The sequence below is a fragment of the Panicum hallii genome, chromosome 5 (assembly GCF_002211085.1).
Source record: "Panicum hallii strain FIL2 chromosome 5, PHallii_v3.1, whole genome shotgun sequence".
Taxonomy (NCBI): domain Eukaryota; kingdom Viridiplantae; phylum Streptophyta; class Magnoliopsida; order Poales; family Poaceae; genus Panicum; species Panicum hallii.
Genome location: NC_038046.1, coordinates 55,497,094 through 55,524,412, shown reverse-complemented (window position 1 = coordinate 55,524,412; position 27,319 = coordinate 55,497,094). Strand labels below are relative to the sequence as shown.

General features: G+C 49.9%; 4 protein-coding genes across 5 annotated transcripts; 2 read left to right on the top strand and 2 right to left on the bottom strand.

Moving 5' to 3' along the window:
• Nucleotides 1-14,518: 14,518 nt before the first annotated feature.
• LOC112895673 (protein REVEILLE 8-like) lies at nucleotides 14,519-16,633 on the top strand. 2 transcript variants are annotated; one of them, XM_025963654.1, is made up of 8 exons: nucleotides 14,519-14,744; nucleotides 14,879-14,936; nucleotides 15,099-15,285; nucleotides 15,464-15,565; nucleotides 15,657-15,791; nucleotides 15,901-16,022; nucleotides 16,111-16,170; nucleotides 16,290-16,633. In XM_025963654.1, the coding sequence occupies exons 1-8, from the start codon at nucleotides 14,539-14,541 to the stop codon at nucleotides 16,341-16,343; spliced, it is 924 nt and encodes a 307-aa protein (XP_025819439.1). In that variant the 5' UTR covers nucleotides 14,519-14,538; the 3' UTR covers nucleotides 16,344-16,633. The 2 variants fall into 2 exon arrangements, with proteins under 2 accessions (XP_025819439.1, XP_025819438.1); XM_025963653.1 differs by having other exon boundaries at nucleotides 15,099-15,360.
• A 535-nt stretch (nucleotides 16,634-17,168) lies between these two features.
• Nucleotides 17,169-18,061, bottom strand: LOC112895674 (cold and drought-regulated protein CORA-like). Its single transcript, XM_025963656.1, has 2 exons — nucleotides 17,736-18,061; nucleotides 17,169-17,617 (listed from the first exon to the last, which is right to left on the bottom strand). Exons 1-2 carry the CDS (start codon nucleotides 17,938-17,940, stop codon nucleotides 17,490-17,492), a joined length of 333 nt encoding a protein of 110 aa, XP_025819441.1. The 5' UTR covers nucleotides 17,941-18,061; the 3' UTR covers nucleotides 17,169-17,489.
• Nucleotides 18,062-18,575: 514 nt separating this feature from the next.
• On the top strand, nucleotides 18,576-21,857 carry LOC112894842 (serine/arginine-rich splicing factor RS2Z33-like). The gene is made up of 7 exons (XM_025962670.1): nucleotides 18,576-18,680; nucleotides 19,203-19,317; nucleotides 20,165-20,204; nucleotides 20,309-20,404; nucleotides 20,509-20,705; nucleotides 20,777-20,866; nucleotides 21,350-21,857. Exons 2-7 carry the CDS (start codon nucleotides 19,208-19,210, stop codon nucleotides 21,687-21,689), a joined length of 873 nt encoding a protein of 290 aa, XP_025818455.1. The 5' UTR covers nucleotides 18,576-18,680; nucleotides 19,203-19,207; the 3' UTR covers nucleotides 21,690-21,857.
• A 1,157-nt stretch (nucleotides 21,858-23,014) lies between these two features.
• Nucleotides 23,015-26,796, bottom strand: LOC112895660 (receptor-like protein kinase HERK 1). Its single transcript, XM_025963641.1, has 4 exons — nucleotides 26,771-26,796; nucleotides 26,241-26,605; nucleotides 25,983-26,160; nucleotides 23,015-25,780 (listed from the first exon to the last, which is right to left on the bottom strand). Exon 4 carries the CDS (start codon nucleotides 25,735-25,737, stop codon nucleotides 23,161-23,163), a length of 2,577 nt encoding a protein of 858 aa, XP_025819426.1. The 5' UTR covers nucleotides 25,738-25,780; nucleotides 25,983-26,160; nucleotides 26,241-26,605; nucleotides 26,771-26,796; the 3' UTR covers nucleotides 23,015-23,160.
• Nucleotides 26,797-27,319: the final 523 nt, after the last annotated feature.

Below are 27,319 nucleotides of genomic sequence, written 5' to 3'. Positions count from 1 at the left end.
ACACCGCGCTCTGCTTGCTGTTTCGGGATTAGCGGCGCGGCGTCAGCTGCGAGGTCTGCAGCCTGTTGTGCTCTGTTTGCTTGACTGCTAGTTGATCGGTCGCTTGCATTTTCCACGCAATCGTGCAATGTATTGTCTCCTGCGTTCTTTCGTGTTCTTGGGGACGGCTGCTGAAACCATGATCCACAGTAGATTTTTCTGCTATTTCTTGATCTGATCTATGTGAGTTGTTCGAATCGGATTGCTAGTCACATCAGTGAACGATGCAGGAATTAACATCGTTCCTTTTTTTTCTCTCGTCATGTTAACTGGATGCAGTTGCTGTGATCATTCTAAGATTCAGGATGTTACAATAGATTGTGCTGGAATTTAGTGATCGTGGTGAAATTGTTCCATTTGTCCGTTTACTTCCATCCAAAAGTTTCAGTACTGCCGCCATTTTTTTTGCAATCTTTGTTGTGCTAACTTAACTTCTACTACATTAATGCATCATGCATAAGTTGCCGGTTGAAATCAATTTCATGCTAATATTCAGAGATCGATCAATATAACACCCACCAGGATTTTATTTATCTTTGTTTGAGTTGGATTTTACAGAAAGGTAAATGGGCTTCTTAGTCCAGAATTCGGACATTTGATCAAAATTGAACTGTTTTTTTTTTTGTTTCTGGCTGTGGTGAGCATGGGAATCAGATCACCAGAATACTGTTATTTTTTCACCTGTATGGATTAGCCATAGAGATGTCTCAGATCAGCTTGTTGCTGGTAATGCGGTCAGCTGCCGAGCTTTGATCTCCTAGTTAGATGATGGCTGGAAGAAAGCTCTGCTTGCTACAAGAAGCTAGGCTGCTGGATGTCTGCAACCTGCTTGCTACCGGTAAGACCTGTGCAGTGCAGCAAATTTCAAGGTCTGGAAGAGAGAGACAATTAGTCAATTAGACACGCATCATCACGTTGATGAATAAGTGTTTCGATCCCAGTTAGTCCACCGAGCAGAGCATGACAGATCAACCGACGCATAACTTATAGATATGGCGGCTCTACCGTTATTGCTATATTGTCTGGTCTCAGATAAATCTCTACTCTTTGCTTGCCGGTGTTTTCTAGCCAATGTTTTGAGGTGCGCTGGATCCTTGATCACGTGATAATAGAATTCTCGCTCGTAACCGCTAAGAATACAATTACATAGTAGTAGACAATATGAGGAAAAAAAATAAAGATTATCACATAGCTGATGGAGATTCGACCAACTGCAGGAAATAGCTAACAAAACGCAGGTCCAATTACACTAGGACGACACGACTCCCACATTAAAATTATAAGCAGGTTAACCCTAAAAAAATTATAAGCAGATCTCCACGAAACACTGATCTCATCAGAATAGGCGGTGACTCTGATCTATGGTTTGTCCTGATCTGATTGACCTAGTCCTCGTCTTCGATGAGCTTGAAGTATTCTTCCAACTTGGGGTCGAAGCCGTCCGGCGGCGGGTGCTTCTTGGCAACTCTGGCATACCTCTTGTACAACTCCGTGTCGGGATCGTACTTGTCGAGCTTCCCCGCCCTGCGGTACTCCTCCTCCTCCTCCTCCTCCGTCATGGCCGCGTACACCTGGTAGTCCAGGAACGCCGCCCAAGTAAACTCCAGAATCGCCTTGTGCTCCTCCGGCGTGAAGCGCCTCGTCACCTCCGGCGTGGCGCGCTTCTTCCCCCGCGGAGGAGCAGAGCTGCTGCCTGGCGCACGGTTCTCTACCCCGGCTGCCTGGCCCGCCGGCTCCCTCGCGATCCCTGATCCCGCTGGCGTTTCTTTCTCCATGGGATTTGGACTTCTCAACAAAATCAAGATCGATCTGGTGTTTCTTTTTGTGTGTCACCGGAGGCGCTATGCCTCTGATTTATATAGGATCGTGCCGTGCTCAGCCCTAACACCCTCGGACTCGGATCGAGTCGGGCTCAAACTCTCTCGTTGGTCTTGGGCCCCAAAAAGCCGAAGGGGACCCCAAAGTCTGAACGGAGTGGTATAGGCCTGGGCCTTGACGCATGCGTCATCTGGTCGGTGGTCTCCCTCTCCGTTCCTGCTGGCCTGCTGCGCGTTTGAGGACGGCGCGCTGCGTGCGACTCCGCCGCCCGCTGGCCGGACAAGCGCCAAATGCTCGTGCGGCCTGGATACGAGGCGTCGCAGAAGCATCCCGCGCGCGGACGTTTGGGTTGTTTTCAAGTGGACGGCCCACATTAGCTACGCATCCATTTCGTTAGCGCCGTCCAGAACACTCGTTCATTGATTATGGTTCTGTGAAGGCGGCGATTCAGCGATTTTGTAGAAGGGTTCTTCGTAGACTGGGTTATGGAATTGATAGTTACTATATTTTAAAAAATTTAGATTTATTTGGAACAATTGTTTCAGAAAGTGGAATATTTTTTTATTTTGTTGGAACAATTATTTCAGAAGGTGGAATATTTTTTCTATTATGTTGGAATAATTGTTCCAGCCTTTTTAAAGAAATTATTCTGCGTTCAAAAAACTGTTCCACCAAAAAGTTATTCAAGTGGGATCTTGTTTTGAAGATTTCGTTGCAAGAAACACAATGGTGCAGTGGGATTTTGATTTGGATACACGTTTGGAAGATATGACTTTTTTTTCTTGATTGGTTTCTTCTTAGGCCACATCTCCAGCCTGTTATTACTTATGTGATACCTTAATTCCCAGCCACACATGTGACTCCTAACAGCTCCCCAGATAGGGTGGAAATATTAGGAGTCACACGTGTGACTGGCAGTCAAACCATCACATAAGGTGGAAAAATATTTTTATATTGTTGGAATAATTGTTTAAGCTTAGAAAATAATATTCTGCCTTCAAAAATATGATCCAAGAAACATTCAAGTGTGATCTTGTTTTGAAGATTTCATCGCAAGGAACTAAGTATTTAATTTTAGGATGTCCGAGAATTTTCTAGATTTTTCTGGCAATTATTCTAATTTTTTTTATTTGAAGGCCATAAAATTTTTATCATGACTTTAAGATATTTTATTTGGACTTCTCATGTCCCGAGTAATTTCCAGCATTTTCACTGGAATTTTTTGGATCCTCAGAATATATTTTTTTTATGGTTTAAAATATTTATCTAGACTTTTCAAAATTTGTTTTAAGCTTGAAAATATATTCCTGATATATGAATTATTCTTCTTTTCATCTCGAGCTGGATTCAACTTGTTTCTAGTCCAACCCATCCTAAGCCGTAGAACCATGCTGTGGAGCTCACCGCCCTGATCTCGTCTTTTGTTACTTTTCCATCAATAAAAGGTAAATCAAAAACTTCAGCAAATATTTTTGCTTTTGTCTTTTGCGTTTTCTTTCCGAAGTTTATTTGTTCGTCGAAACTATCCGACCGCCACTCATCGCCAATCGCCTTCCCTAGCGAGTTTGAGTTATCTAGAAATGTTCCTGCGAGATGAAGAAGCTCCTAGGTCCTTTTTCCCTCACTTTGTCTTGTTCTTTTGTTTCCAGTCGGGCTGAGCCGTTCCTTCATCATCCACCCTTTCCTCTATCCTCTCCGACACCGTAAGATGCCCATCAAGTTTTCTATTCTCTAATCTTTCTCCCCCGATCAAATCTTGCTCGAAACGAAGTCGTGCCTCGATTTCAGCATTTTCCGGTGATACTCTATTGTCGTCAACGTCAGCTGCGACAACTAGCATCGTAGCTGCAGACCCTTCTCTCTCACGCGCTCTTGAATGGGCTATCTTCGCTAACGAGCTGAACCTACCTCGACCCAAACTTGATCCGATCTAGTTCGGCCGCCACCATTCCCTCTCCTCTCTCTTCCTTCCTCCACACGACAGTCATGCCATGCCAAACTCTGCTTTTCTGTGCGCGCGCGTCAGGACTCGTTGGTTGAGTCTGCTCTGGTCATACGGCGGCGCCGACACCGCTGCACAGACCAAGAAGACACCACGCATTGTATTTTCTCCTTTAGAATGTTTACTACTCCGACCAATTGTTGTTCATGACTACTTCAAACCCTAAAGTTAGCCTATTATTAATTAGAACTTTAGAAGCAACAATTTCGACTCATATGTCACCGTGAATAAATCGCGAAGATGAAAGCAATCAAAACTCAAATAAAAAAACATTCCACACCCTAAAATTACATAGCAGTACACATTATTAAAATAATGATCATTAAATAAGCTAATTTGACCGACTGCTGACAATAACAACGAACTAATAAGCTAATCGAAAATTTCCTCCCGGCCCTAGTCCTCCGCATCGTCACCGAGCTTGAAGTACTGTTCCAGCTTGGGGTAGAAGCCGGCCGGCGGCGGGTGCTCCTTGGCGACTCTGGCGCCGCGCTTTTGCAACTCCCTCTCGGGATCGTACTTGTCGAGCTTCCCTGCCCGGCGGTACTCCTCCTCCACATCATCCTCCGTCATGGCCGCGTACACGTTATAGTCCTCGATCAATGCCCTGATAAACTCCGCCGCGGCGTTCCGCTCCTCCGGCGTCCAATCCTTCTTCCGCTGCTGCGGAGGAGCAGAGCCGGCTGATTCACCATGACTGATCCTGCTGCTCCTTTCTCCATCAAGATCGGTTTGTCGTTCTCGGGCTGATTCGCCATCCCTGATCCTGCTGCTCCTTTCTCCATCAAGATCGGTTTGTCGTTCTTCTATCAGAAGAGAACGTGCTCTGAATTTATTTATAGGCGCCCTGTGCGTGCTCGGCCCTCGTACCCTCGAACAGTCGGACTCGGATCGAAGAGGAGAAATGAGAGACGGCTCGCACCTCGGAAAGTCGGACTCGGATCGAATACGGTAGGAGGACAAAAGAGAGACGGTTCCCTAATCGTATTGTATACTTATCTGATGACGTACGTCGCGAGGAAAAAGTTCCTTGCGGCCGTGGGGTCCACCTGGCCAGGCTGCCAGGCTGGCTATTTCAGAGCACGCGATGCCAAGAACCAAACAGTCGAAGAGCCACCGCGCGCGCGCGCGCGCGAGAGAGAGAGAGAGAGACGGCGGTGCAACGGATGGTGCCGGTCCAGCGGCGTTCGGCCGAGGTGGAACGCCGCTGCGTCCGCGCCTCGCGTTGCCGGGGCACGTCGCCGACGCGCGGGACGTGCGCGGCCGGCTCGACCTCGGGCGCGTCCGACGACCTCGCCGGCTCGCCCTCGCCTTGTGCTCGATGGAGGCGATCGAGCTCTTCGCGGTCCGCGGCGCCGCTTGCCTCCGTCCAGCGCATCCCGGGCGGCGGCGACCACCCCGTGCGGCTCGCTCTGAGCCTGTTCCAGAGCGCCAGGGGTTGCGCCGAGGGAGCGTGCGACGGCGTGGAGTGGTACGGTGCTGCGGCCACCTCCGGACGGCCGACAGCCTGCTTGCCGCCGTACCGGCTCTCCCTGGCGTGGACGGCTTACTCGACGGTGACCACTTCACCGCCCTGCGCGACGGCGTCGAGGACGCCCTGAATGTCGCGAAGGTGGGCGCCGCTCTGGCCATCACCGCCCACTGGTGGGTGGGTTAGGCGGTGTCGACGAAGAGCTCACTTGCATTTGCCATCGAACGCCTGTCCTGTGTTCTTGTCTGTTCACGTTGAACGATGAGAAGCTCTGCTCGCAGATGATTTCTGCTGTTGCCTGGGTCTACTGTCGATATTTCGTTGATGCATGCTTGCCCTTTGAATTGATTTAAGTTTTTCATTCTGACCGGTTAACTAGTTAGTATACCAGGTGACATGTTCTTACCGGATCAGTACTAGTTATTGGTTGGTATTGCATTGATATATAGTACTGCAGTAACATAATTTCCACTATGTTCAGAATACTGAACATAGTGGTAACTTTGTGCTTGTTTTCTTCTCCCTTTATGCAGATATTTTGAACTATACCAGCGGGGTGAAATTATCATGTATATTTAATAGATCTATCAGGAAATTCAGATATAACCAGAAAAATATGATGGCATCATAATACTAGACAGCAACGAAATTAGAGTCCAATCTTGGCGTTGGGTCAGGCGAATGAGAGTTTAATCTCACATGAAGACATGCAGTAGTGGAGTACCTTATGTTTTCCCCTGGACTCGATGCTCATTTATGCGGTTGTTGAATGTTTTGCCAATTGCCGTTGGTTTCACGGATACTGGATAGTCATGATCGTGCTAAGTACCTGTCAAGATTTAGGATACTTGACATCGAGCATTGCAGTGTGCTGCCGTAATGCCGTTATCAGTTTTCTTTACCTGATCATAGTGCAAAATCGTCCTTTTAGCTATCTTTTGTTGTGCATGTTACTACTACTTGCTAGTTCAGTATATGTTCAGTACTTCAGTATGATTTCCAGTCCTCCAGGGACTATAAACAAACAATGTCAGGTTGTTCAGAAATGAATTTCATAACGAACAGAAAATTTCAGGGCGTCAAATTCAGCTGCGATCCTGCAATGCGATGATTTTTTCCAGAATGTGACACGCATTCAGGATCTGACTTTTTCATAATGAGATCTGCCAGATACAGTGGTCAAAGAATCAGATAAATAGATATAGGGCCACGTCAGGCTTGTGATGATGGACGCCGAATCTAGTACTATACCTCCCAACGAAGTATCCATAGTTGTATTTGGCAGTCAAAACAAAGATTCAAAGCCCAGTCTCAAAACTGCTAGGGATCGTCACACTTATTCGAGGTTCCTTTTAGACTAGGACTCAACGTTTCTGATTTCGTTTCAAAAAAGAAACAATGTTTCTGATTAAGAGGACGCTAGTATATTTTTTTCTTTTCTGGGAATCAACGGTGCAATGGCGCAACGGAACAGCAAACGACAGTATCATTCAGGAAAGAATCCAGACTTTTTCCAAGGGGTTGGAAGCAGCAAGTATCATTCAAGAAAGAATTCTATGAGAAACAGACATTTCAGTACCTCTGAGGCTCTGAGAAGTGACAGGGCGCAAGTCAGTAGTAAAATTTTCGCAAAGTATCATGCAATTCTGCGGCGCCATCAAATTACCAACTGACAAGCATTCATTCAGAATTCAGAAAGGTACTTGTATTCAGAATGGGATCACAGTAAACAACAGTATCAACGGTTGCAATGGCACAACGGAACAACAAACAGCAGTATCATTCAGGAAAGAATCCAGACTTTTTCCAAAGGGTTGGAAACAGCAAACACAGTATCATTCAGGAAACAATTCCATTCAGAAACAGACATTTCAGTACATCTGACAAGGCACAAGTCGGTAGTAACACTTCAGCAAAGAATCATGCAATTCGCCAATTCTGCGGCGCCATCAAATTACCAACTGACAAGCATTCAGAAAAAGCTTACTTGTATTCAGGAAGGGACATGCGTGTTGCAACAGGCACACAAAAAGAGTAGCATGCAATTATAACACCTGTGAAGAGAACCTAATAACAAACGGCGCCACGTAAGAAACTCAGCAACTAAGTGTCAGTCTCACTGCTGGCCCTCCGTGGCCTCCATCTCACTCAAAATCAGACTCAGATGCTTGCGTTCGCGATGCAGCTTCATAAGACTTCTTTTGCTTGTTTCTTCTCTGATTTTTAGATCCACCCGTCGGATTGAATCCTGTACGGTGGTTCTTTCATCCTTCAATGGAGCTTTTGGTTTAGGAGGGACACCAGAACTGTGGCCTTCATGCCGGTGCATAAAGGGAGTGAGGGCGTTGACGCGCACGATTTAGTTAGGTACTTTAGTTTTTAGTTAGCTACTTCAGTTAGGTATTTTTAAGTAATTCTAGGTATTTAGTTAGGTAATTTAGTTATTTAGGTAATTTAGATAATTAGAAAACGTTATTAGTTATTTTTATATATTATATCCATTATAACTTTCCTGTTGTGCATACGAATTAGATGGATAATTTAGTGACCTTGTATCATAAAGATAATATCGAGAAAGATGTATTTGGGAATATCATTTTTGTCCTGACCCGCTCAGGGTCTCTGGTTTCGTCCCTGGCGGCGTCCGAGAGCAGCTCGCCCTCTGCCATCGACGAGTCGGCCACCGTTCGGCGTCCAAGCTCGCCTCGGCGTTAGCGTTCGCCAGGGCCGGCCGCAGCCGCGGTGCACGGAGCACCGCGCCTGCAGCGCCGAGTCCGCGCGCCGGAAGACGTGGTTGTGGTCGCGGCGTCATGTCAGCCACGCGCGGCGTGGCCTGGAGCTCTGGAGGCCGGGGTGCGCGTGGGCAGCAGCGTAGCGTGACGCTGCGGAGGGCGGCATCGAGGCAGGCGGCTGGGCAGACTCTTACAGGGGCCTGGTGCCGGTGCTGGATGTCCCCCAAGTCGATCTCGTCAGGATGCCCCCACCCATCCGGATGCGCTGCACCGGCAGCGCCCTCGGCCTCCACTCCTCCATTGCCCCCGCCCCTGGCGCCAAGCAGAGCTCTCTCTCTCTCTCTCTGCGTGTGTGTGTCGGGTTGCCTCATTGGAGCCTCACGCGCGCGTGGCGTTCTGGACGAAGAAAAAGCCGAGGAGTTTCATACACCGCCTGGACCGGTGACAAATGTGTCTAGCACAGAAGCTGCAATAGTTCACCGCCTCCGCCTGCATCTCTCACTGACGACGTGTACGGTGGACCCCTGCTATTCTACCGTGGGGGTCATTCGATTTTCCACATCGGCGCGTGGTGAAAGTTCGTTGCGGCCGTGGGTCCATTTCTCCAGGGTGGCAACTTCCAGGAACGAAACGGTTGGCCACGCACGGCGACTCCGCGAGCGAGCGAGCGAGATCTGGCGGGCGGGGATCACACAGAATAGGAGGCGCCCGTCCTGGAGCAGGCGATGGAGGCGGAAAGCAGCTGCGAGCCTGCAACTCACTCGGTGGTTTTGTTTCCGGAGGGAAGACATCGCGCCGCAGGCAGCGCGGGCGCGGCGTGCTCTGCGCGTACTATGTAATAGCCACCCTGGCGGGGTGGATCCCACGGCCGTAACGAACTCCTCGTAGTAGAAACAGTTGGGTCACTTTGTCAGCAAGAGGGGAAAGAAAGACGTTGAAAGTCAGCCGCTTTATGCACGCAAGACAAAGACATAAATTTCCTTCTCCTCTTCTCCAGTTGTTCTCCACATGCAGAAATGTACACATGCAGTTTTGAAATTATCGGCTTCTTTTTTATCTTCTCTCTTCTTAGTTTTGCATAGCCTTTGGTGTGCTTGTTACTTTGTAAAGTAGCAAAAATGTACAAACCAGTTTGTCAGCTTATATGTAATCTGTCCTTTTTTTTGTGTGTCCCATGTAAGCGTTAAGCTTGATTCTTTTCTGATACTGATTTTTTTTTACCGTAGTTAAAACTCCAGGCGCTGAAAGTCTAAACCACCATGACGTCGGACAAAGCGGTTGTGATTTGTGACACAGGAGGATTAAATGTGATCTTTTCTGGGTAGCGTTTGGTTCAAGAACTGTAATGGTGACGTTAATGTAATCAGTTGCCGGTGCTATCTCTTACTCCTACAATGGAATGGGAAGCTTATTTTGTTTGGTTGGATTTGGTAATATTTTTTGCTGGTTTGATAACGCCAATGGATGAGGCAAGCCCCAATGCAGCGATTGGCCGGCCGCATTTGCGTGCGTGCGTGTGATCCTGCCGCGAAGCAGGAGTTGCGCGACTCGCAAGGACGAGGGAGAGCGCATGAAGCGGAGCGGTATCGATGTTGCACTGACTGGTATCCTATACCGCGGCGATCGATTACGAGCTAGCCGAACTAGACGCGGAATAACATCCTCGTAAACTGATTACGGACTATTTTAGCCGAACCAAACAGCACCTTGAAAAAAAAGGATCTAGCCGGCCGTAAATTAGGCTGGTCGTACTGCCACCTTTTTTAACAAGCAGATTTATTAGCTACTGTCCACTTTTCTCTTCTGGAAAGTACTAATTTCTTTTTTTTCAGATGCAAAAGACCGGTCATAGGGAGAGCTTGGTGCCGAGCAGCATCCGCTGTTTTACTGTTAGAAAAACAAGCCAGAAAATACTAGTATGGTAGCCTTTTTGCGTGCAAATTTTCCTGTTTGAAAACAGGACTCTATCAAGAACAAAATTGCAAAAGGTTCATCACAAAACATATGATCGAAAAACTGCAAGTTCAGGGACTAGAAGATTGGTATTCCTAATGTCAGCACAAGGACTGCATGATTAGTCTAACAATTTTTTGGTTATACCTCTCCTAACTATTTGGACTATATAATCTCAAGATGACTGGACGTTGAACGATTGCATGACAAGAACATAGCAAATATATACCTCCTAGAACATGTAGCACTACTTATTTACAACATTTTGCCCCATGCATCTTAGAAACTGCACATGCAAAACAAATAGCCTCCCGATGAATGAGCATATCATATTTTTCTTCTCATTACATAATGTATTATTTGCATTCATTGCCTGCAAAGTATAGTGAGAAAAAAGAATAATCAGACAGCTTGTAGCACAGATATTGGAGGGAAAAAAGTTATATCTGAAGAGAACAGTCCAAGTGGTGTATTTCACACAGAAAACTGAAAAGGTACTCCAATGATGGAGAACACAACATTTTGATCAACTATATATTTTGATTATACTTCGCTCGTACAACAATAAGCATTTTTGCTACAAGTTGTAGGCACACTATAATGAACTCAGAAGCAACTTAAAACAAATGAGCAGGCAAAAATAATCAAAACCCACACAACCTAATTCCTAGCATTTTATATGCTGGTAATCAACTTAACAAGTTACAATAAGCAATTTTTTGAAACCTCTTAAGCAAAATTTTGAAAAACTATGAGCAAATTAGAACATGGGCAGAAGCGTTTCCAAAGACCAAAACGCAAAGGATTGGCTGCATCATTGGTTTGTATGAGCTTACTCTCTAACACCAAGCACAAAGCAGGAACTAAAATCAGTAGAAGAAGATGGCAGATCATCAGAAAAAATTGATAACCCAAACCTAAAGGCATAATTTCAGGAATGGAAGTTTATATATGTTACACACAAGAATGCTCAAAATGTTTTGTTAAGGGTATTGATCTAAAGCAAAAGGAACAGGAAATGCAAGGATGGATCCACTTACTAGTTTCCTTGTGCTATAATCTCCGGTACTTGGTTTCAAGTAGTAACCTTGTGGCAGCATCAAGATTAGTATTTTCACGCACCGCAAGAGGCGAAGAAGTCATAACATCACCAATGACTTTGCCATTAGTTTTGCTTAGTAGTCCCTGTATCTCACGGAATGTTTGTAGACCAGTGATTATGAGTTAAAAAAAAAATCTATGGCGAAGAGATGGCCACAAATTCATTCATAAAAGTAGTGAAAGCTAATGAGATAAATAATCCGGTAGTACAAACATTGGAGCATGTTATCCTCATTTTAACTGCTATAGAAATATATTATTTAAGCTCGACTGATTGAGTATTTCTGATGTACAAAAATATGGTTCAAAGTCTGATGTGGTGCAAGCATATTATTCTAAGGACGAGCTGTTTTTCTCAACATATAAAATTCCCATGAATAAAAACTGCCTCCAGATTAAAGCAGAGCACTTTATCTCAATAGGTGAGAGGTAAAAGGACAGGACAAATAAAGCTCATGTGTAAGGATAATATTTTTTTAAATAGTAGTAATAGCTAGCCAACATGAATAATTTAATCAATACTCAGGCTATACAAAAGATGAAAGATACCTTCCATGTACTATCCACACCAGGGATTATATTTTTATTTGTATCAGCCAGATTATATCTTTATATTTTTATAACTATAAAGATAAATTGCATGATACAATAAAGTAATTGAGAAAGGATACGATTAAAGTGTTGTATGAAATATACTAAAGACGACATGTAGAAATAGCATGGAAAATACTTTCTAAACAGATGGTGTAATATGAATTCTTTCTAAGAAAAAGATTCAAAGTTCGAGCAAATCATGAATACCTGACATTGAGTCCAGTGCTAATGGATCATAATCTAACGCGAGCCCAACCTACAGATGCAAATATTGAAAATATAATTGACATAAAAAATATCAATGTAATAAGAACCAAGCTTATTGGTGTAATTCAAGTTACCAGAGGAAACTGAGCTAAGTTTATGCGGTTCAATAACAATAGAATAACATCAAAAGAACACTCTAACTCTGGAAGACAGTTGGGGCAAAAGATTTAAGATAAACTAACAGCTTCATTTTCGTCAACCACAGGAAAGCCAGAAATCCTGTGCTGCACCAACAGCTTGAGGGCTACGCTGAAAGAAACAGAACAACTGAGCAACTTCGAAAATTACAATGCAAACAAGCACACAGGCATCACACTAGGAAGGAGGGGTGCCTTCATCAACTTATAATTCCTAAATTGGATATCTGATTTATGATTCATTTGCATCACTGTATATCATACGTTTTACTAACAAAACAAGATCCGTTTCTCTATATTTTAATGTCACATTTCCATGTAGACATAACTTGCCTATATCAGACTAAAAAGATATAACTAAGCCAATTAAAATGCTTATGAGTTTTGCCAAAACTGCGTACATCTCTAACACAAAAAAAATCATGTATTAAACTCAAAAAAGCATAGATTGGTTGCATCATTGGTTTGTGAAAGCCTACTCTAATTCCAAGCACTAAACAGTAACTAAATCAGTAGGAAAAAATACCACATCATGCCTAATCAAAGTCATATTATTGCTTAATCCTTAACAAAAATCAGGAATGACAACACCCTTTCCCAACCCAAACCCTAAAACAGAGACCAAATTAAATTGGGGAAAATTAGAGAGATAGAGAGAATGATGGGGGAGAGATGTACCTCGACGCTAAGCCGCATGAGGCGCGCCAGTAACCCGCTGCTCCCATTCACAGCCTTACCCGTGACGTCGCGGCCGCGACGCTACACCTCATTGCCGGCCCAAATCCATCGAGCCCGCGTCTGCCTTCACGCCTGCGTCGTGTCGCCGCGGATGGCCCCACAAGACCCGAGCACGAGCGTAGCCACAACCGCACCTCGACACCCGGCCATGGGAGCAGATCGAGATCGCCGCCGCGAAGCTACCAGCCCAACGTGTAGAGGATGGAAGGTTGGGGGGAGGCGACGCGGTGAGCAGATTAGCCAAGCTGGTGACGCCACGCTCCCGCGGCACCGCTGCCAGGTTGCACCGCTGCATCACAGGGGGAGAGAGAGGGGGGAGAGGGCCGGCGGGTGAAGGAGAAGGGAGAAGATGGGGGATATAACGTTCTATGGGACCCATGCACGTGAAAGAGTTAAGAGATCTAAGTCGGTAGTAAAAATTGAAATAAAATTCCTCCGATCGCATGTAAACAGCAGATCAATGTATGCGCGTACAGTTGAATGAAATTGAACGAAATTACAGGCGGTCGGAGAGAAGTCATTAACAAAAAAAATATCATCACCACCAAACTAGGTGCGCTGTGCGCACCTCTTATCCAAAATGATTGAGCTCGATATACCAAACCGAAAAGGAGGTATGATTTTGCGTGCACTGTGCACAGCAACATAAAAGCATCAGCAACAGCAGCACATTTGCGTACGCGGATCGCCTTCTTCCTCGATCAAGCTGGCTGCTGATATGAACTCGTCACGCTTGAAACCCACGCGTACGCGTGGTTCTTGGAATGAAACGAACACGTGCGCATTCCCCCGCCCGGTTCTGGTGCCGAAACGTGCGGTGCAGCAGCGCAGTAGTTCCGCCCGTGCTTGCTGCCCTGAAAGACTTGTCACGCCGCGCGTCAAGAGCTCAAACGACGCGACGTTGACACGTCACTTCAAAACGGAACCGCGTGCTGCCGAAAATCTTCTTTTTTATCATTTGTGGTCGTAGGTGCACGATCTAAAGTAGTATATTTTTTGAACTGAGCGTTGTTATGTAACCTCGGCATATCAACTCAAAGTGATGTACAACACATATGCCACAAGCAAAAAAAAATTGTTTCATCCTTGTGTCATAATTTATTGGTTCCGGAAGGACCTTCTTTAGTTCTTGTCACGTCTTTGCATGCACCTACAATTTCCGGTATCACGGATAATCCGACGTGTCAGTCGGAGGGTCAAGCAGCCAACCCGAGCCCCACAAACTTTGACTAGTCGGGTCCGCCGAACCGGGGGCCCACGCGCGTGGCCGAGCCAGGGAGTCCTACCGGCTTTCCGAAACGGGAAAGCGCCCTCGCGCGCGGCGCACATGGCGCGTCCCGGTCTCGCTCCGACGGGACACGAGCGGAGCCGCCCGCGCTTGCACCAACCCGGCACCTGCCCCCAGCGGCGAGAGCCACTCCCCTCCACGAAGCCTTGCCACTTCCATGCAAGCGCCGGCCGCCAACAGCCACCCGCGCTCTACGCGCCCCGATCGCGTTCCGGCCGCCTAAATCCTAGCCACTCGACGTCGCCGCGCCGCCGGTTTCAATTCCGCTCGTGCCTGAACTAAGCCGCCGGCCGCCGACCGGCCATCCGCGTCGGCCTGCTAGGAGACGGCTGGCCGTGGCTGCGCGGATTATTAAACAACTCCAGATGGGTCCTTCTTCCTCACTTGCTCCCCTTGACATGCGCGTGTGTGTATATATAGTCCAAGGAGAGAACCTATCGGCCTGGGTTTTGGGGGATTCCATTGCGTCCGGTCCGTCGAGAGGGGAGATGGAGAGGGGCAACGAGGCGCCGGGGAAGAAGGCGAGGAAGCCCTACACCATGACCAAGCCCCGGGAGCCATGGAGCGCCGAGGAGCACGGCCGGTTCCTCGACGCGCTGCTCATGTGAGTGAGGACTGAGGACTAGAGCATTCAGAGCAGCTTGTGCTCTGAATAGTGCCTGAATCTCTGCTTCTTTCGGTGACAAGCAGGAAATGGAGCTGATGTCCATGATCCTGTCTTTCTTTCTTTCTATGCAGGTTCGGCCGCGACTGGAAGAAGATCGAGGAGCACGTCCGCACCAAGACCACCATACAGGTAACAACAGACAGATCCTGATTTCAGGAATCCCTGATTGAATGGGTGTGTCAGTGTGTGTGTGTGGTTACTTGCATTTTGGGGGGATCCAACGAGTACTCCTTCTACGAGGAGGCTGAATCGGCGGTGGCAACGCCGTGACGATGTGTGCCGTGCGTGCAGATACGGAGCCACGCGCAGAAGTACTTCCTCAAGGTCCAGAAGCTCGGCCTGGCCGCCGGGCTGCCGCCGGCGCACCCGCGCCGCCGGTTCACCATGATGGAGCAGCAGAACTCGGCGGCCGGGAGCAGCGCGGCCGCCGTGCCGTTGCTGCACGGGGAGCCCCACAGCGCGCCGGTCGCCGTGCCAGGTCCGTCCGACGCCGTTGCTCACGGCTGCATCGGCTGGAACAGCCCCGGAGATCTCCCTGCAGACGGCAGCAGTGGCAAGTGCCTCTGTCAACTGTCAAGTCTGCATTGGAACTGCACGATTCAGGCAGTGGCCTTCTGAATGTTGATCTGACAATGTTTCAGGATGTTTTTCTTCAGAGATGCGATGCTTGGACTGGGCAGGCGTTTCAGCTTCAGGGATTCCAGCGTGGCTGAACAGTGACGCACAGAGCCAGATTGCACCACCTGCAACACTTCCCGGTAATTTCGTTAGTCAACGAACTTTACTGTTTTCTAATTACAGACTTGCAGCCATGTTTTCATGAAAAATAACCTGTTACTACTGGTTCAGGTGGCAGCCAGTTCATTGGGGCTCCAAGCTTCGGCAGTACGAGCATGGTTTGGGCTGGCAGCAGCACAAGCGGAGGATCAGCGATTGATTCTGTGCAGGATGAAGATGAACAGATTGAGCTTCCATTGTCGCCAGGTACCAACTCCATTCCAATGTCAAATAATTTATTCTCTGAAGTAAACATGAGCTGATGAAACAGCACAGTTGATTCTAAGATAACTATAAGCTGAATCTTCTTCTGCAGATGATCTGCATTTCGCGCAAGTGTACAGGTTCGTCGGCGACGTATTCGACCCGAACACGCCGATCCCAGTTGAAGCCCATCTGCAGAAGCTCAAGGACATGGATGACATCACGGTCAAGACGGTGAGTATTCAGTGCTAATATCTTTCTCGCGTCTTGCAATTCACACTGTTCTCTCCTACTTAGATTAAACTAAAGCTACCTCCTGCAGATCTTGCTGGTGCTGAGAAATCTCGAGACCAACCTGTCAGCACTTCAGTTTGAGCCCATCGTAAGTGGAATTTCCTGGCTGCTAGCTGCTTATTTTGCCAACTCTGCATTCGCTGAAACTGAATTTGCCTTAAGTTGGGTGTCCTAATTCCACTCTGTTATTTCTGAACTTTTCAACAGAGAAGGTTGCTGTCGACTTATGACCCGAGAAGAGGGCTGTTTGGCCAATTGTAGAGTGCATACAGCCTGGAAAATGAAACCTGCAACCAACACATTTGATGGACGTTCAGGCGTTCCAACCAAAAGAGAGGAGACTGAAGCGCACAGAAATGGTTAAACACCAACATTTTTTTTTGGAGGGGAATGGTTAAACACCAACATGCCCTCTAGTTTGGTTAATGATCGTTTGTGAAAGGCTCTGCTCTTTAACATGTATACCTGCAGCTGCAGATAGCCAAAGTACAGCACGTTCTCTTACTGTCCTCTGTGACTGTAAATTCCAGGCTGCAGATTTTACAGATTTATCCGGTACATGTCTGCAACCGCAGAAGTAGAAATAGCAATCAGAATTCAGAACCTTCGGATTTGTTTGGCAAAGGACCCATGCCTGAAATGAACATGCGCCGGAACGGCGCTGGGTTTGCGCGTGTTCCCCACAAGAGAAACTTGTCCGGCGACGTTGGCTGGTTTGCTCCAGCCGTGTGGCGCACGTGCTGTATTTGCTCGACGAGGATTACACGCTTACGCACGCGGCAAGAGGGCCTGCTGGTGGACTGGAAGCACTTGTTCAGGCAGGGTGTTGCTGCAGCCCTGCAGAAAAGGCCATCCGTTTCTGTTGTGGCTTCCACAATTCAGGTACTAGTATTCTGAAAACTTTGCAGCGACAGTTTCTGGCTCCGCCGCGTTCGACGCAGATTGAATTTTTGGCCCAATGATAAGCTGCTGACGGGCCGGCTAATTCAATCAGTGGGCCGATTTGGTTGCCAAAATACCGCACTTCCCGGCACTTCGCAAGTTTCAGGGCTTCAGAATGACAAGACAGCAGAGAAGTCAAATCCAGGTGTAGCAGCAAGTCTCGCAACGGCCAACGGGGCATGAGTTGTTATACAAGCTGGATACACTCGGCGCGTACATACGGCTGGCATACGATACATGTATACATAGTTCGTCGCCTAGGCCTGGTACATGTCATACGACCCGAGCACACGTTACAAGACCAGACCTTATTTCGTATACCGGTAATAATAAGGACTCTGCACTGTACGTACATCTCCTGCCTGCTTGCACTTTATTTATATATATGGAAGTGTGCATGGTTAGCTACGACGGCACAGACACGTACGCGTACGGCGTAGAGCTAGGCGTCGGCCGCCGCGCGCTCTACTTCCATTTCCTGTACTTGCCGCCGCCGAACATGCCGCCGCCCTTGTGCTTGCCGCCGCCGTAGCCGCCGTGGTGGTGGCCGCCGCCGTAGCCGCCGTGGCCGGTGTGGTACGACCCCATGTGCCCTGCCGCGCGCACGCACAGATCGGTTAATTATTTGTTTCACGTTTGAAAATACGGTGTAGAAACTAAATCCATAGAAATCATCAGTCGTTAGAACAATTTGCCGCTGCGTGTACGTACCGTACTGCGCCGAGTGCGCGGGGTAGGCGGCCGGCGGGTAGCCGCCGTGCGGCGGCGGGTACGCGCCGGCGGCCGGCGGAGGGTACCCGTGCCCGTAGCCGTGCTCGTACCCGTGGCCGCCGTGGCCTTTCTCGCCGTGGACGAGGTTGGACACGAACCCCTTCACGCCGCCATTGTGCCCGTGCATGTCGTGCCCGCCGCCCATGGCCGCCGTCGGCGTGGTCAGGTCCTGCTCAGATGATTTGTCAAGCGCTGAGAGGTGGTTTCGCTAGACGATGGATGCTATGGATCGAACCGGTGCTGGCTGCTGCCCTCGGTGGCGCGCCCGCGCCCGAATTTATACCGGCGCGGCCGCGGCTTCCTGCGCCTCCGGCCGGGCTCTCTTTCGAGGTGTGCCGGCCGAATCTGCACACGTACCGCTCCCCCCATGCAATAATATTCTTCCAGGAGCTTCATCAGGCTGATCAGATCATGCATCGGATTCCAATTCTCTTGCCAAATTCAAAAGGCGAGATGCTCGCTCGCCGCGTACCAGTTCACGGTTAGGCCGCAAATAAAGCCGCACACCTGGCACGTCCGATCGCCGTGCATTTTTACGAACCCCTCTGGTAAACAGGCCTCATTTTACGACGGGCCTCCAGTATTTATTTACTTACTACTACTCAGCTACTATTCTGGGCCTTCCTTATAAGTAACTGGGCCGATGCTAGCTACTAAAATCAGATCTTGATGCCTTGATGGGCTTCCGGTCCTTTACCGAGTCTTCATCGAAGACCAAGAGCCCAATCCATGACTCCGCCTGCGCAATCCGAGCCGTCCAACCCTCAACCCGCGCCGATATAAAATAGTTGCCGCCGACGCCGGCCCGAGTCCCGACACCAAAACCGAGCACGCGGTCTTTGTCCCCTGCGCGTGGGGCTAGGGTTTCGTCGGCTTCGCTCGCAGGTGCGCCCCCGGTTCCCGATCCCATCTCGTTCCCGTCGAATTCGTCCCTGAGTCCGTAGTATGTTGGTTTCTGCTTGTTCGATTTTTAGCTGGTTCGCGCCTCGTGTCGTTGTGAATTGGGTGCGGCGGGGTCTGCTAGACTGTACTCGTTGGGTTCGCGATTGGTTTATTTTTGGCCTCCGATTCGTACTTTGAGCTTGTTCGGGTCGATATTGTTTTGTGGTATAAGAATAGAGTGTGAAGGTCGTCTCGATTCGGTGTTGGTATTGCGCATAACCACAAGGGGATCTGCAATCCATGCTAGGTTACCTATGGAACAATCTGCTCGATTCAGGGCCTATCCGTTTCAGCGTTTTTTGCTATTAGATGGTGGTAGTATTTGCCGTTGCAAAAACGTGATTTGGAATACGCCTTGGGATGTTTTGGCGCTGATGGATGCTAGCTGTATTACAATGCGTCAACCCTTCTTTGCATTATGATGTTCTTAGAACGGATTCTGATGTATTTGATTATGTGTTGCAGTCAAGATGCCCCGCTACGATGACAGGTACGGTGGGAGCACAAGGCTGTACGTGGGTCGTCTCTCCTCTCGTACGAGGACAGAGGACCTTGAAGACATTTTCAGCAGATATGGGAGGTTAGCACGCTGGTTCTAAATCTAAGTTGTTTCATGTGCTTTGAGTGCAGCAGAGTTTTTTATGAGTTTCGATAAATCGAGGCTGCTGATGCTCTGTATTGCGACATGTTTTGAGTTCCGTCCAATTTACAGAACCACTCATAATGCCTGAAGCAAATTTTTTTGTTTGTTCTGGGTGGGATGGATGTATCCATATACTTGGTATTAGCACAAAACATGTCTTTCCCACCTGATTGAAGTGACACCTATTTGCACATGATCCTACATGAATAGATACTAAGTTACAAGGTCTAGATCATGGCCGATTGCAACCACTTTCATCTGGAGGTTCTATCCATTTTTCATTGCGCATTAACTTTTAGGTTTCAGATCAGATAGCATCAATTGAAATGTAATAAAATACTGTTTATTCTTTGCTTCCCTCTTTTGGAAATATAGAACACATCAGCCTCTTCATTTTTCTGTTACCTGTTGACGTTGGCATACACATGGTTTCTTGAGTACTTCAGATGAAATGTCTAGGCTGCAGTGTGCTGTTAAGCTCAGCATTCTTTCAGGTAGCATTAGACATCCACACGGCCTTCATGTTTTAACTCAGATGATCTTGTTGAAGGTTTTGGGGGCTTACCCAACTTCGGTGTCCATGGTGGGAGGGTGTCCTTGGTGGCATTGCTGGCTGTTCTCCCAAAGTTTCTAGCAGGCTTTGCCGATTCTTTTGAAAAAAAATATATCGTCTGTCTTAATTGAAATTCACAATCATCACTCATGTTTAGTTCCTTCTGACCGGTGATTCATTTATCTACCCACTTCTTGACGGCGTTACTGTTTCTGGAAACCATTTCCGCAGAGTGCGTTACGTGGATATGAAGCATGAGTTCGCATTTGTTGTAAGTGTTCTTGCTCTAGTCATTTATCTGAGCTCACGAGTTATTCTTGCTCGTGACATATTTCACATATGAGACCACCTTTTTGTATCCGAATTATATTGCAGGAGTTTAGCGATCCCCGGGATGCTGATGATGCAAGGTACAACCTTGATGGTCGGGATATCGATGGAAGCCGCATAATTGTTGAGTTTGCTAAAGGGGTAATCTACCAAAGCTGTCTTGCTATGCAATTTACATTTTATCCCTTTTCTATTTTCTGATGCCGATTGACTTTCAACTGAATACAATTTTCATTGTGGTTTAGGTTCCACGTGGCCCAGGAGGATCCCGTGAATATATGGGCAGGGGACCACCTCCAGGTTCTGGCCGCTGCTTTAACTGTGGTATGGATGGGCACTGGGCTCGTGACTGCAAAGCTGGTGACTGGAAAAACAGGTGCTACCGCTGCGGAGATAGGGGCCACATAGAAAGAGACTGTCGGAATAGCCCTAAGAATCTCAGGTACCTCCTGTGAGATTTCTCTTTGTTACATCTGTATCATATCTGATTGTAAGTTGCCTTTATGAAAATAGGCGTGGAAGAAGTTACTCAAGATCCCCATCCCCTCGTCGTGGAAGGAGCCGTGATAGGAGTTACAGCAGGAGCCGCAGTAGGAGCTACAGGTAAGTGTATCATCCTTACTTCGGCCAATTGGTTACTATGACATTTTTCTTCCATACTTTTGGCATGTTTATTATTTGTCATGATGTTCCATGGAGTCTGATGGTCAAAGAGCTTACTGCGTCTCAAACATTCAAACCTTTTTTAAAACTTACATGTATGTTCAATGTGTCGTAGTGGTGTCATGCATTTGTTTTCTGATTGAGCATCATAAGGTCTTGTTCCGCTTGTAGCTAGTTCTTGAGCATGAGTACGGTTTGGACTTGAGTACATTTTACTAAACTAGTCAATGTTCCAATTATCTACTTGGAGTGATTTGATATGAAATCTCTTGTTTTATTTGGCCTCTGTTTCTTATATCCTCCATATAAGTATATACTTAATTTGATTAATTTAACTTCTGCTTCAGTTGTTTCTCCCCCTTCGCACATGTTGGTATAATTTGTAGCATCAAGCACTGACATTGAATTCTTTTCTTTACATAGCCGCTCACGATCTCCAAGGAGGGATACCCGTGATGAGAGGCGATCAATGAGCCCTCGCGACAGCCGCAGCCCTAGGAGGAGCCCTCGCGACAGCCGCAGCCCTCAGAGGAGCCCTTCACCATCCAAGGGGAGAGGCCATAGCCCCAGCAGGAGTCCTGCACCAAGGGAACGCAAGGGCTCAGATCACAGCATGAGCCCAAGGAGAGCTGAGAGCCGTAGCCCAGCAGATCACGAGCGCCGTGACATCAGTCCGGTGGCCAATGGTCGCAGCCCAAGCCCAGGGGACTACAAAGAAAACGGCAATCAACGCCTTTCGCCCAGAGGAAGTGCATCCCCCTGAATTGGTTTTTGGGGATTTTTCCTCTGTTCATGAACCACCCCAAGCATCTTTATTATTGAATCTGATTGCAATCTTTTTGGTGTCAGTTGTAACTTTAAAGTGCACATGAATCATTTTGCTTGCCTTTATGCTATGAAAAAAATAGTGTGCAAATCTTGGAAGATTGTTTACGTGTGACTACTAAATTGTGAGGCGTCTTACCGTGGTCCTGTTTGGCACAGCTGAAACTTATTCAGAAGCCAGCTGGTGGCTAGCTGGTCCGAGAAGCAGCTGGTTAAAGAAGCAGCTGGTCACAGATCCTGTTTGGCACAGCTGAAACTTGTTCATAAATTATTAACAATTAATATATCATAAAATTAATCATAAATTACTCTTAAATAAGATAATAATACAATTAATCATGCAATTAAGAGCGGGGGGGGGGGGGGGGGCGGGGGCCGGCGCCGGGCGCGGGGGCGGGGGCGGGCGCGGGGGCCGGCGCCGGGCGCGGGGGAGGAGGCCGGCGCAGGGCGGCGCCGGGCGCGGGGGCGGGCGCGGGGGGCGGAGGCGGGCCGCGCGGGGGCGGAGGCCGGCGCAGGGCGGCGCTGGGCGCGGGGCCGGGGGCGGGGGGCGGAGGCGGGCGCGGGGGCGGAGGCCGGCGCAGGGCGGCGCTGGGCGCGGGGGCGGGGGCGGGGGGCGGAGGCGGAGGCGCCGGGGCTCCGCCAGGGCCGGGGGCGGGGGTCGCGCGGGGGGCCGGCGCAGGGGCGGCGCGCGGGGGCCGGCGCGGGGGCGGCGCGGGGGCGGAGGCCGGCGCGGGGCACGGGGGCAGAGGCCGCGCGGGGGCGGAGGCCGGGCGGAGGCCGGCGCAGGGCGGCGCCGGGGGCGGGGGCGGAGACGGAGGCGCCGGGGCTCCGCCGGGGCCGGGGGCGGGGGTCGCGCGGGGGGCCGGCGCAGGGGCGGCGCGCGGGGGCCGGCTCGGGGGCGGCGCGGGGGTCGCGCGGGGGCCGGCGCGGGGGCGGCGCGGGGGTCGCGCGGGGGGCCGGCGGGGGCGGCGCGGGGAAGACACGGGTGGAGGATAAGCGCGATAAGCTGCTCGGGTCCGGCTGCGGGAGGAAGCGCGGATAGAACGGCCGTTCACAAGCGCTGCTCGTGGAAGCTGAGTTGGAAGCGGAGCGTTTGGCGACCCAGCAGCTTAAACTTGTCCAGAAGCTGCCCTACAAGCGGCGCCAAACAGGCCCACGTCTTGTCTATGTTCTATCAGAGGTGGTCGGAGTAGCATTTTCAGGCCATAAAGGGCTTCTCGGCTGGTACTTGTCCGAGTGCTCCACATGTTTATACATCAAGTATTAACATCAAAATTAAAATTGAAGCTTATTCAAGTTCTGATTCTGGAATGTTCTAAAAAAAGGGCTTTCCAGTATTCACATTTTGTAGTCTGAAAATGCTGAACATTAACATGTTTCTTAATCTGACGATTCTCGGCGCTTCACTCTCACCTCCCGCCCACATTGACCATCTGCCAGAAGACACCTCGCATGGACACATCGGTGTACTCGCCGTCGGCCACACCTTCTCCCTCACCGCCGGCTTCATTCTCGTGCGAGGTTCTCTGACGAGGATCCAAAGGCGGCGTGAGCTCACGCACAAAGTTCAGGCTGTTCACGTCGGAGAAGTCCAGGCCGCTGTCGTCCTGCAGCCGCATCACGAACTGCAGGCTCCACACGACGTCTTCCATCGCTGGCCTGTCCGCGCCGCGCTCCGCCAGGCACTTGGCCGCCGTCTCGCCGTACTTCGTCAGGGCCTGGGGCCTCACAGCCGCGGCGATGCGCCGATCGACGACCTTGTCCAGCTCGCCCCTGCCCTGCCAGTGCAAGGCCCACTCTACCAGGTTCACCATCGGCTTGGGGAGCCTCGGGTCCACCACCGGCCGCGCGCACAGCACCTCCAGCAGCACGACGCCGAACGAGTACACGTCGGACTTGGCCGTCAACTTCCTCGTGCGGGCATAGTCCGGGTCGACGTAGCCGAAGCTGCCCTTCACCGCCGTGCTGACGTGCGTCTCGTCCAGCTCCGGCCCGGCCTTGGACAGGCCGAAGTCGGCGACCTTGGCGGCGAGGCCGCCGTCGAGAAGGATGTTGGATGACTTGACGTCGCGGTGGATCACCGGCTTGGCCAGGGCAGTGTGCAGGTAGAGCAGCCCCCTCGCCGCGCCCGCGCACGCCTCCAGCCGCTGCGCCCAGCTGAGCGCCCGCCCCGCCGTGGCCGCGCCGCCGTACAGGCGGCTCCGAAGCGAGCCGTGCTCCATGTACTCGTACAGCAGGATCATCTCGTCGCCGTCGTCGCAGTAGCCGATGAGGGACACGAGGTGGCGGTGGCGCAGGCCTGACAGCAGCTCGATCTCCGTACGGAACTCCCGCGCGCCCTGCCGCGACTCCGGGCTCGCGCGCTTCACGGCCACCTTGGTGCCGTCGGGGAGCACGGCGCGGTACACCTTCCCGAAGCCGCCGGCGCCGATGACCAGGCTCTCGTCGAAGTTGTCCGTCGCTTCCTGCAGCATGGCGAACGGGAAGCGGTAGCTCGGTGCCGAGGAGCCACCAACGGGGATCGCCCCTGGCATGTCCTTGTCAACGGTGAAGCTGGGCGATCCTGCTCCGCTGGCACGCGGTCCTCTGCTGCGCAAGCTGAACCGGTTGAGGAGCGGCATCCATGGCGTCGACGACGGGCTCTGCGACGGTGACGGCAGCAGCTTCCCCTCTTTCTTCCTGCGGAAAATGACAAGCACAACGGCAATGGACACGACGGCAAAAGCTCCACAGACTGAACCCAAAACAATGGCCAAATTCTGCTTCTTCGATCTGGCCGATGATTGCTCGACGACGACGACAGAGCCTGAGCTGAAGTGCATCTTCATGATCTCAATCCCGTTCAGGATGGGGCCTGGATATGCACTGCTATTCTTCTTCATCGACGACGACGAGCCAACGTAGATTGTGATCTTGCCGGATGGATCGCTGGAATCCAAGATGAAATCCATGTAATACGGAGTGCCATTCCCAATCGTGGACAGATCAAGACCGGTCACCACCGTGTGACTACCCACATACACATCGATGCTGAGCAGGTGAGGTGCCCTGCTCACGACGTCGCACCAGTGGAATCTGATCAGGTAGCTCGACGGCTGCTTGTCGACGTCGAACTGCCACGTCATCTGGTCCACCGTGTGCAACATGACCAGCTCCCTGGCCGTGGCGTACACGATGCTCGGCGCGTCGTCCGGCGTCGCCTCGCCGGCGAGGTATTTCAGGCTTCCGTTGTAGGCCAACACTCGGGTGACGATGCCGGCCGATGCGGCCAGGTAGCTCTGGTCCTTTGTCCACTCCCGCCAGAGCGTGTCGTTGTCGACAGCGACCGCCGGGCCGCCCACGTTGACCCTGTACGCCATTTGCAGCGGCAGCGCGATAGGGATGAGCTGCTGGCCCCGTGACGTCCTTGCCGAGTCAGCCATGAGGTTGTCGGGGACGGAGACGACCTCGACGGCGTTGACGAACGCGAGGCCTCCGGCCAGCGGCACGAACGTGACGATGAGCGTGCCACGGGCGACGTCCAGCAAGAACTCGTGGGGCACCGGCTGAGACGCGCCGTTCTTCGCCGGCGTGTAGCTGTCGATCAGGACGGCGTCCTGCGTCGACACCTTGAAGCTCGCGGCGGCGAGGTCGTAGCTCTGGCTCGCGAAGGGGAAGAAGTGGAGGCGGACGAAGTGCCGGCCGGGGCGGCTGATCCTGAACGCGTAGGACGACGGCGCCGTGAACACCCTGGCGGTCTGGTAAAGCGCGGCGTTGTCGAAGCCGGGCGTCGAGCCGGGCGGGGCTCTCACCGCGGCGCTGTGAGAAGAGGTCAGGGTGACCGAGCCGGAGTCGTCGGCGACGAAGACCCTCTGGCCGACCGTCGTGCCGACCGAGGAGCCGCAGCTGATGAGGTAGTTGTCTGCAGGAGTGTATGCAGCAGCGCTGAAGCAGCAGATGGCTGAGATGATCCCCACGAGGATCAGAGCTAACTGGAGCTTATCCATGCCGGATTTAACGTCCGATGGCAAGCTTGAGGTTGAAGAGTAACTGCATATTAAATCAAGGAGATTGTATTTAGTCAACAGGTTCGCATAAGGTTGATCGTTCACAGAGAACAGCTACAGAGGGGGAGGGGGAGCTAGAGCTGGTGAAAAGCTTGTGACGATTTCAACAGAACCACAAAAGTGTGTTCGTGAAGTCAATTCAATTGCATAAACAGAAGAACAAGTGACGGCGAAAGAAGAAGTACCTTGAGAAGTCTTCTGAATCTGATCCGGTGGACGTACTGCTGCGCAAAATTCACAGGCTTCACTTGCATGCGAGCATCCAAGTCTTCATCAGCTCTGAAGAATCTCAATCTCACGGACAAGAACTCACACAACCAAACCGCTCTTGGAGAAGAGCTACGCAGCAGAGAGAAGACCGAGCTGCAAGATTCAAGCAAAATTATAAGTCCAAACAGAGAGCTCTCAACGATGACACCGCTGTACGCTTGTCAGGAGCTTACAAGCAGGAAAGCCGAAGAAACACGACGATGGGTGCGTCGTGTTCTGAATGAATGGAACAATGCCGTGCTAAATTCAATCATTTAGCAAGCAGCAGTATGTTACTATCGCTTGACTGACGCTGCGCCTATTGGGATTTTTCTTGTGGAGCTTCAGTGCCGTCTCGGTTGGCATGCGTACCAGGCTAGGGACCTAGGATAGCTTGCAGGAAGAACACGACAAGGGTCAGAGAAAGACCTGCAATGGTTTCCACGGCAGCCGGAGACTTCAACGCGAGGATAGACCGTTATCAAAAGCGACCGGCTTGGAAAGGCTGCTCCCCAGTTCTAATCCTGCATACCGAACTAATTGACTGCTGCTTTGTTTCCTGATTAGAGAGGAGACGCCAACTGCTGTCATAGTAAACGGGCACTGGTGTGGAACAGATTTGAAAGAAAACGGTAGCATAACACTACAGCAGTAGTCTGTTCAGCAAGTGTTCATAGTTTATTTTTTTTTTTGATAGGAGTTCATAGTTTGATTTTGACCGCACCTGGTTCAGGAAAATGAGCAGACAAACTTGGGCCGTACTGGGCTGGACGCCCTGCTGAAGAAATCTCCGATGCGCCTGTGAGCTGAAAGTATATTGGGCTGAAAGTATAGAAATTAGATTAAAACAACGAAGGACATTTCAAACCAATTTTTTGCATATATACTCTGAAGTTAGAAAAATTACGAAAAAACATATATACTGGTACTGTCTTAAGGTCAGTGATGCGCATGTGACCTGTGAAGCCATAATGTTTTTTTTTTCCTTTTTGACAGCAATCTCCAAGCCATTTTTCTTTTTGAGACGGGTGCATGACATAAGTTGACTAGTAAAGTTTGTTAAGGAAGTAGATTAATCTTAAAGACACACTCACTCACTCACTCACATGACCACCATCTGGGGTGCCCCAAGCAATTTATCCCTGTCCTTCTGAAACAGACAACAGAACTACATTGCTTCCGTTTAAATAAAACAGGGAGCACCGCTTTATTCAAAAAGACAAAAATATAAAGGGAACAAAACAAAAGGTGGTAAGAAATAGAAAAAAGGGCA

Bases quoted from the DNA above. Each gene is read 5' to 3' on its own strand.
- LOC112895673 (XM_025963653.1), top strand. From the start codon at position 14,539: ATGCGCGTGTGTGTATATATAGTCCAAGGAGAGAACCTATCGGCCTGG. The intron at 14,937-15,098 runs GTAACAACAGAC...CCGTGCGTGCAG, and splicing joins GCACCAAGACCACCATACAG to ATACGGAGCCACGCGCAGAA. The intron at 15,361-15,463 runs GCAAGTGCCTCT...GTTTTTCTTCAG, and splicing joins CCCTGCAGACGGCAGCAGTG to AGATGCGATGCTTGGACTGG.
- LOC112895674 (XM_025963656.1), bottom strand. From the start codon at position 17,940: ATGGGCGGCGGGCACGACATGCACGGGCACAATGGCGGCGTGAAGGGG. The intron at 17,618-17,735 runs GTACGTACACGC...TGCGCGCGGCAG, and splicing joins CGCGCACTCGGCGCAGTACG to GGCACATGGGGTCGTACCAC.
- LOC112895660 (XM_025963641.1), bottom strand. From the start codon at position 25,737: ATGGATAAGCTCCAGTTAGCTCTGATCCTCGTGGGGATCATCTCAGCC.
- LOC112894842 (XM_025962670.1), top strand. From the start codon at position 19,208: ATGCCCCGCTACGATGACAGGTACGGTGGGAGCACAAGGCTGTACGTG. The intron at 19,318-20,164 runs GTTAGCACGCTG...CCATTTCCGCAG, and splicing joins ATTTTCAGCAGATATGGGAG to AGTGCGTTACGTGGATATGA. The intron at 20,405-20,508 runs GTAATCTACCAA...ATTGTGGTTTAG, and splicing joins TTGTTGAGTTTGCTAAAGGG to GTTCCACGTGGCCCAGGAGG.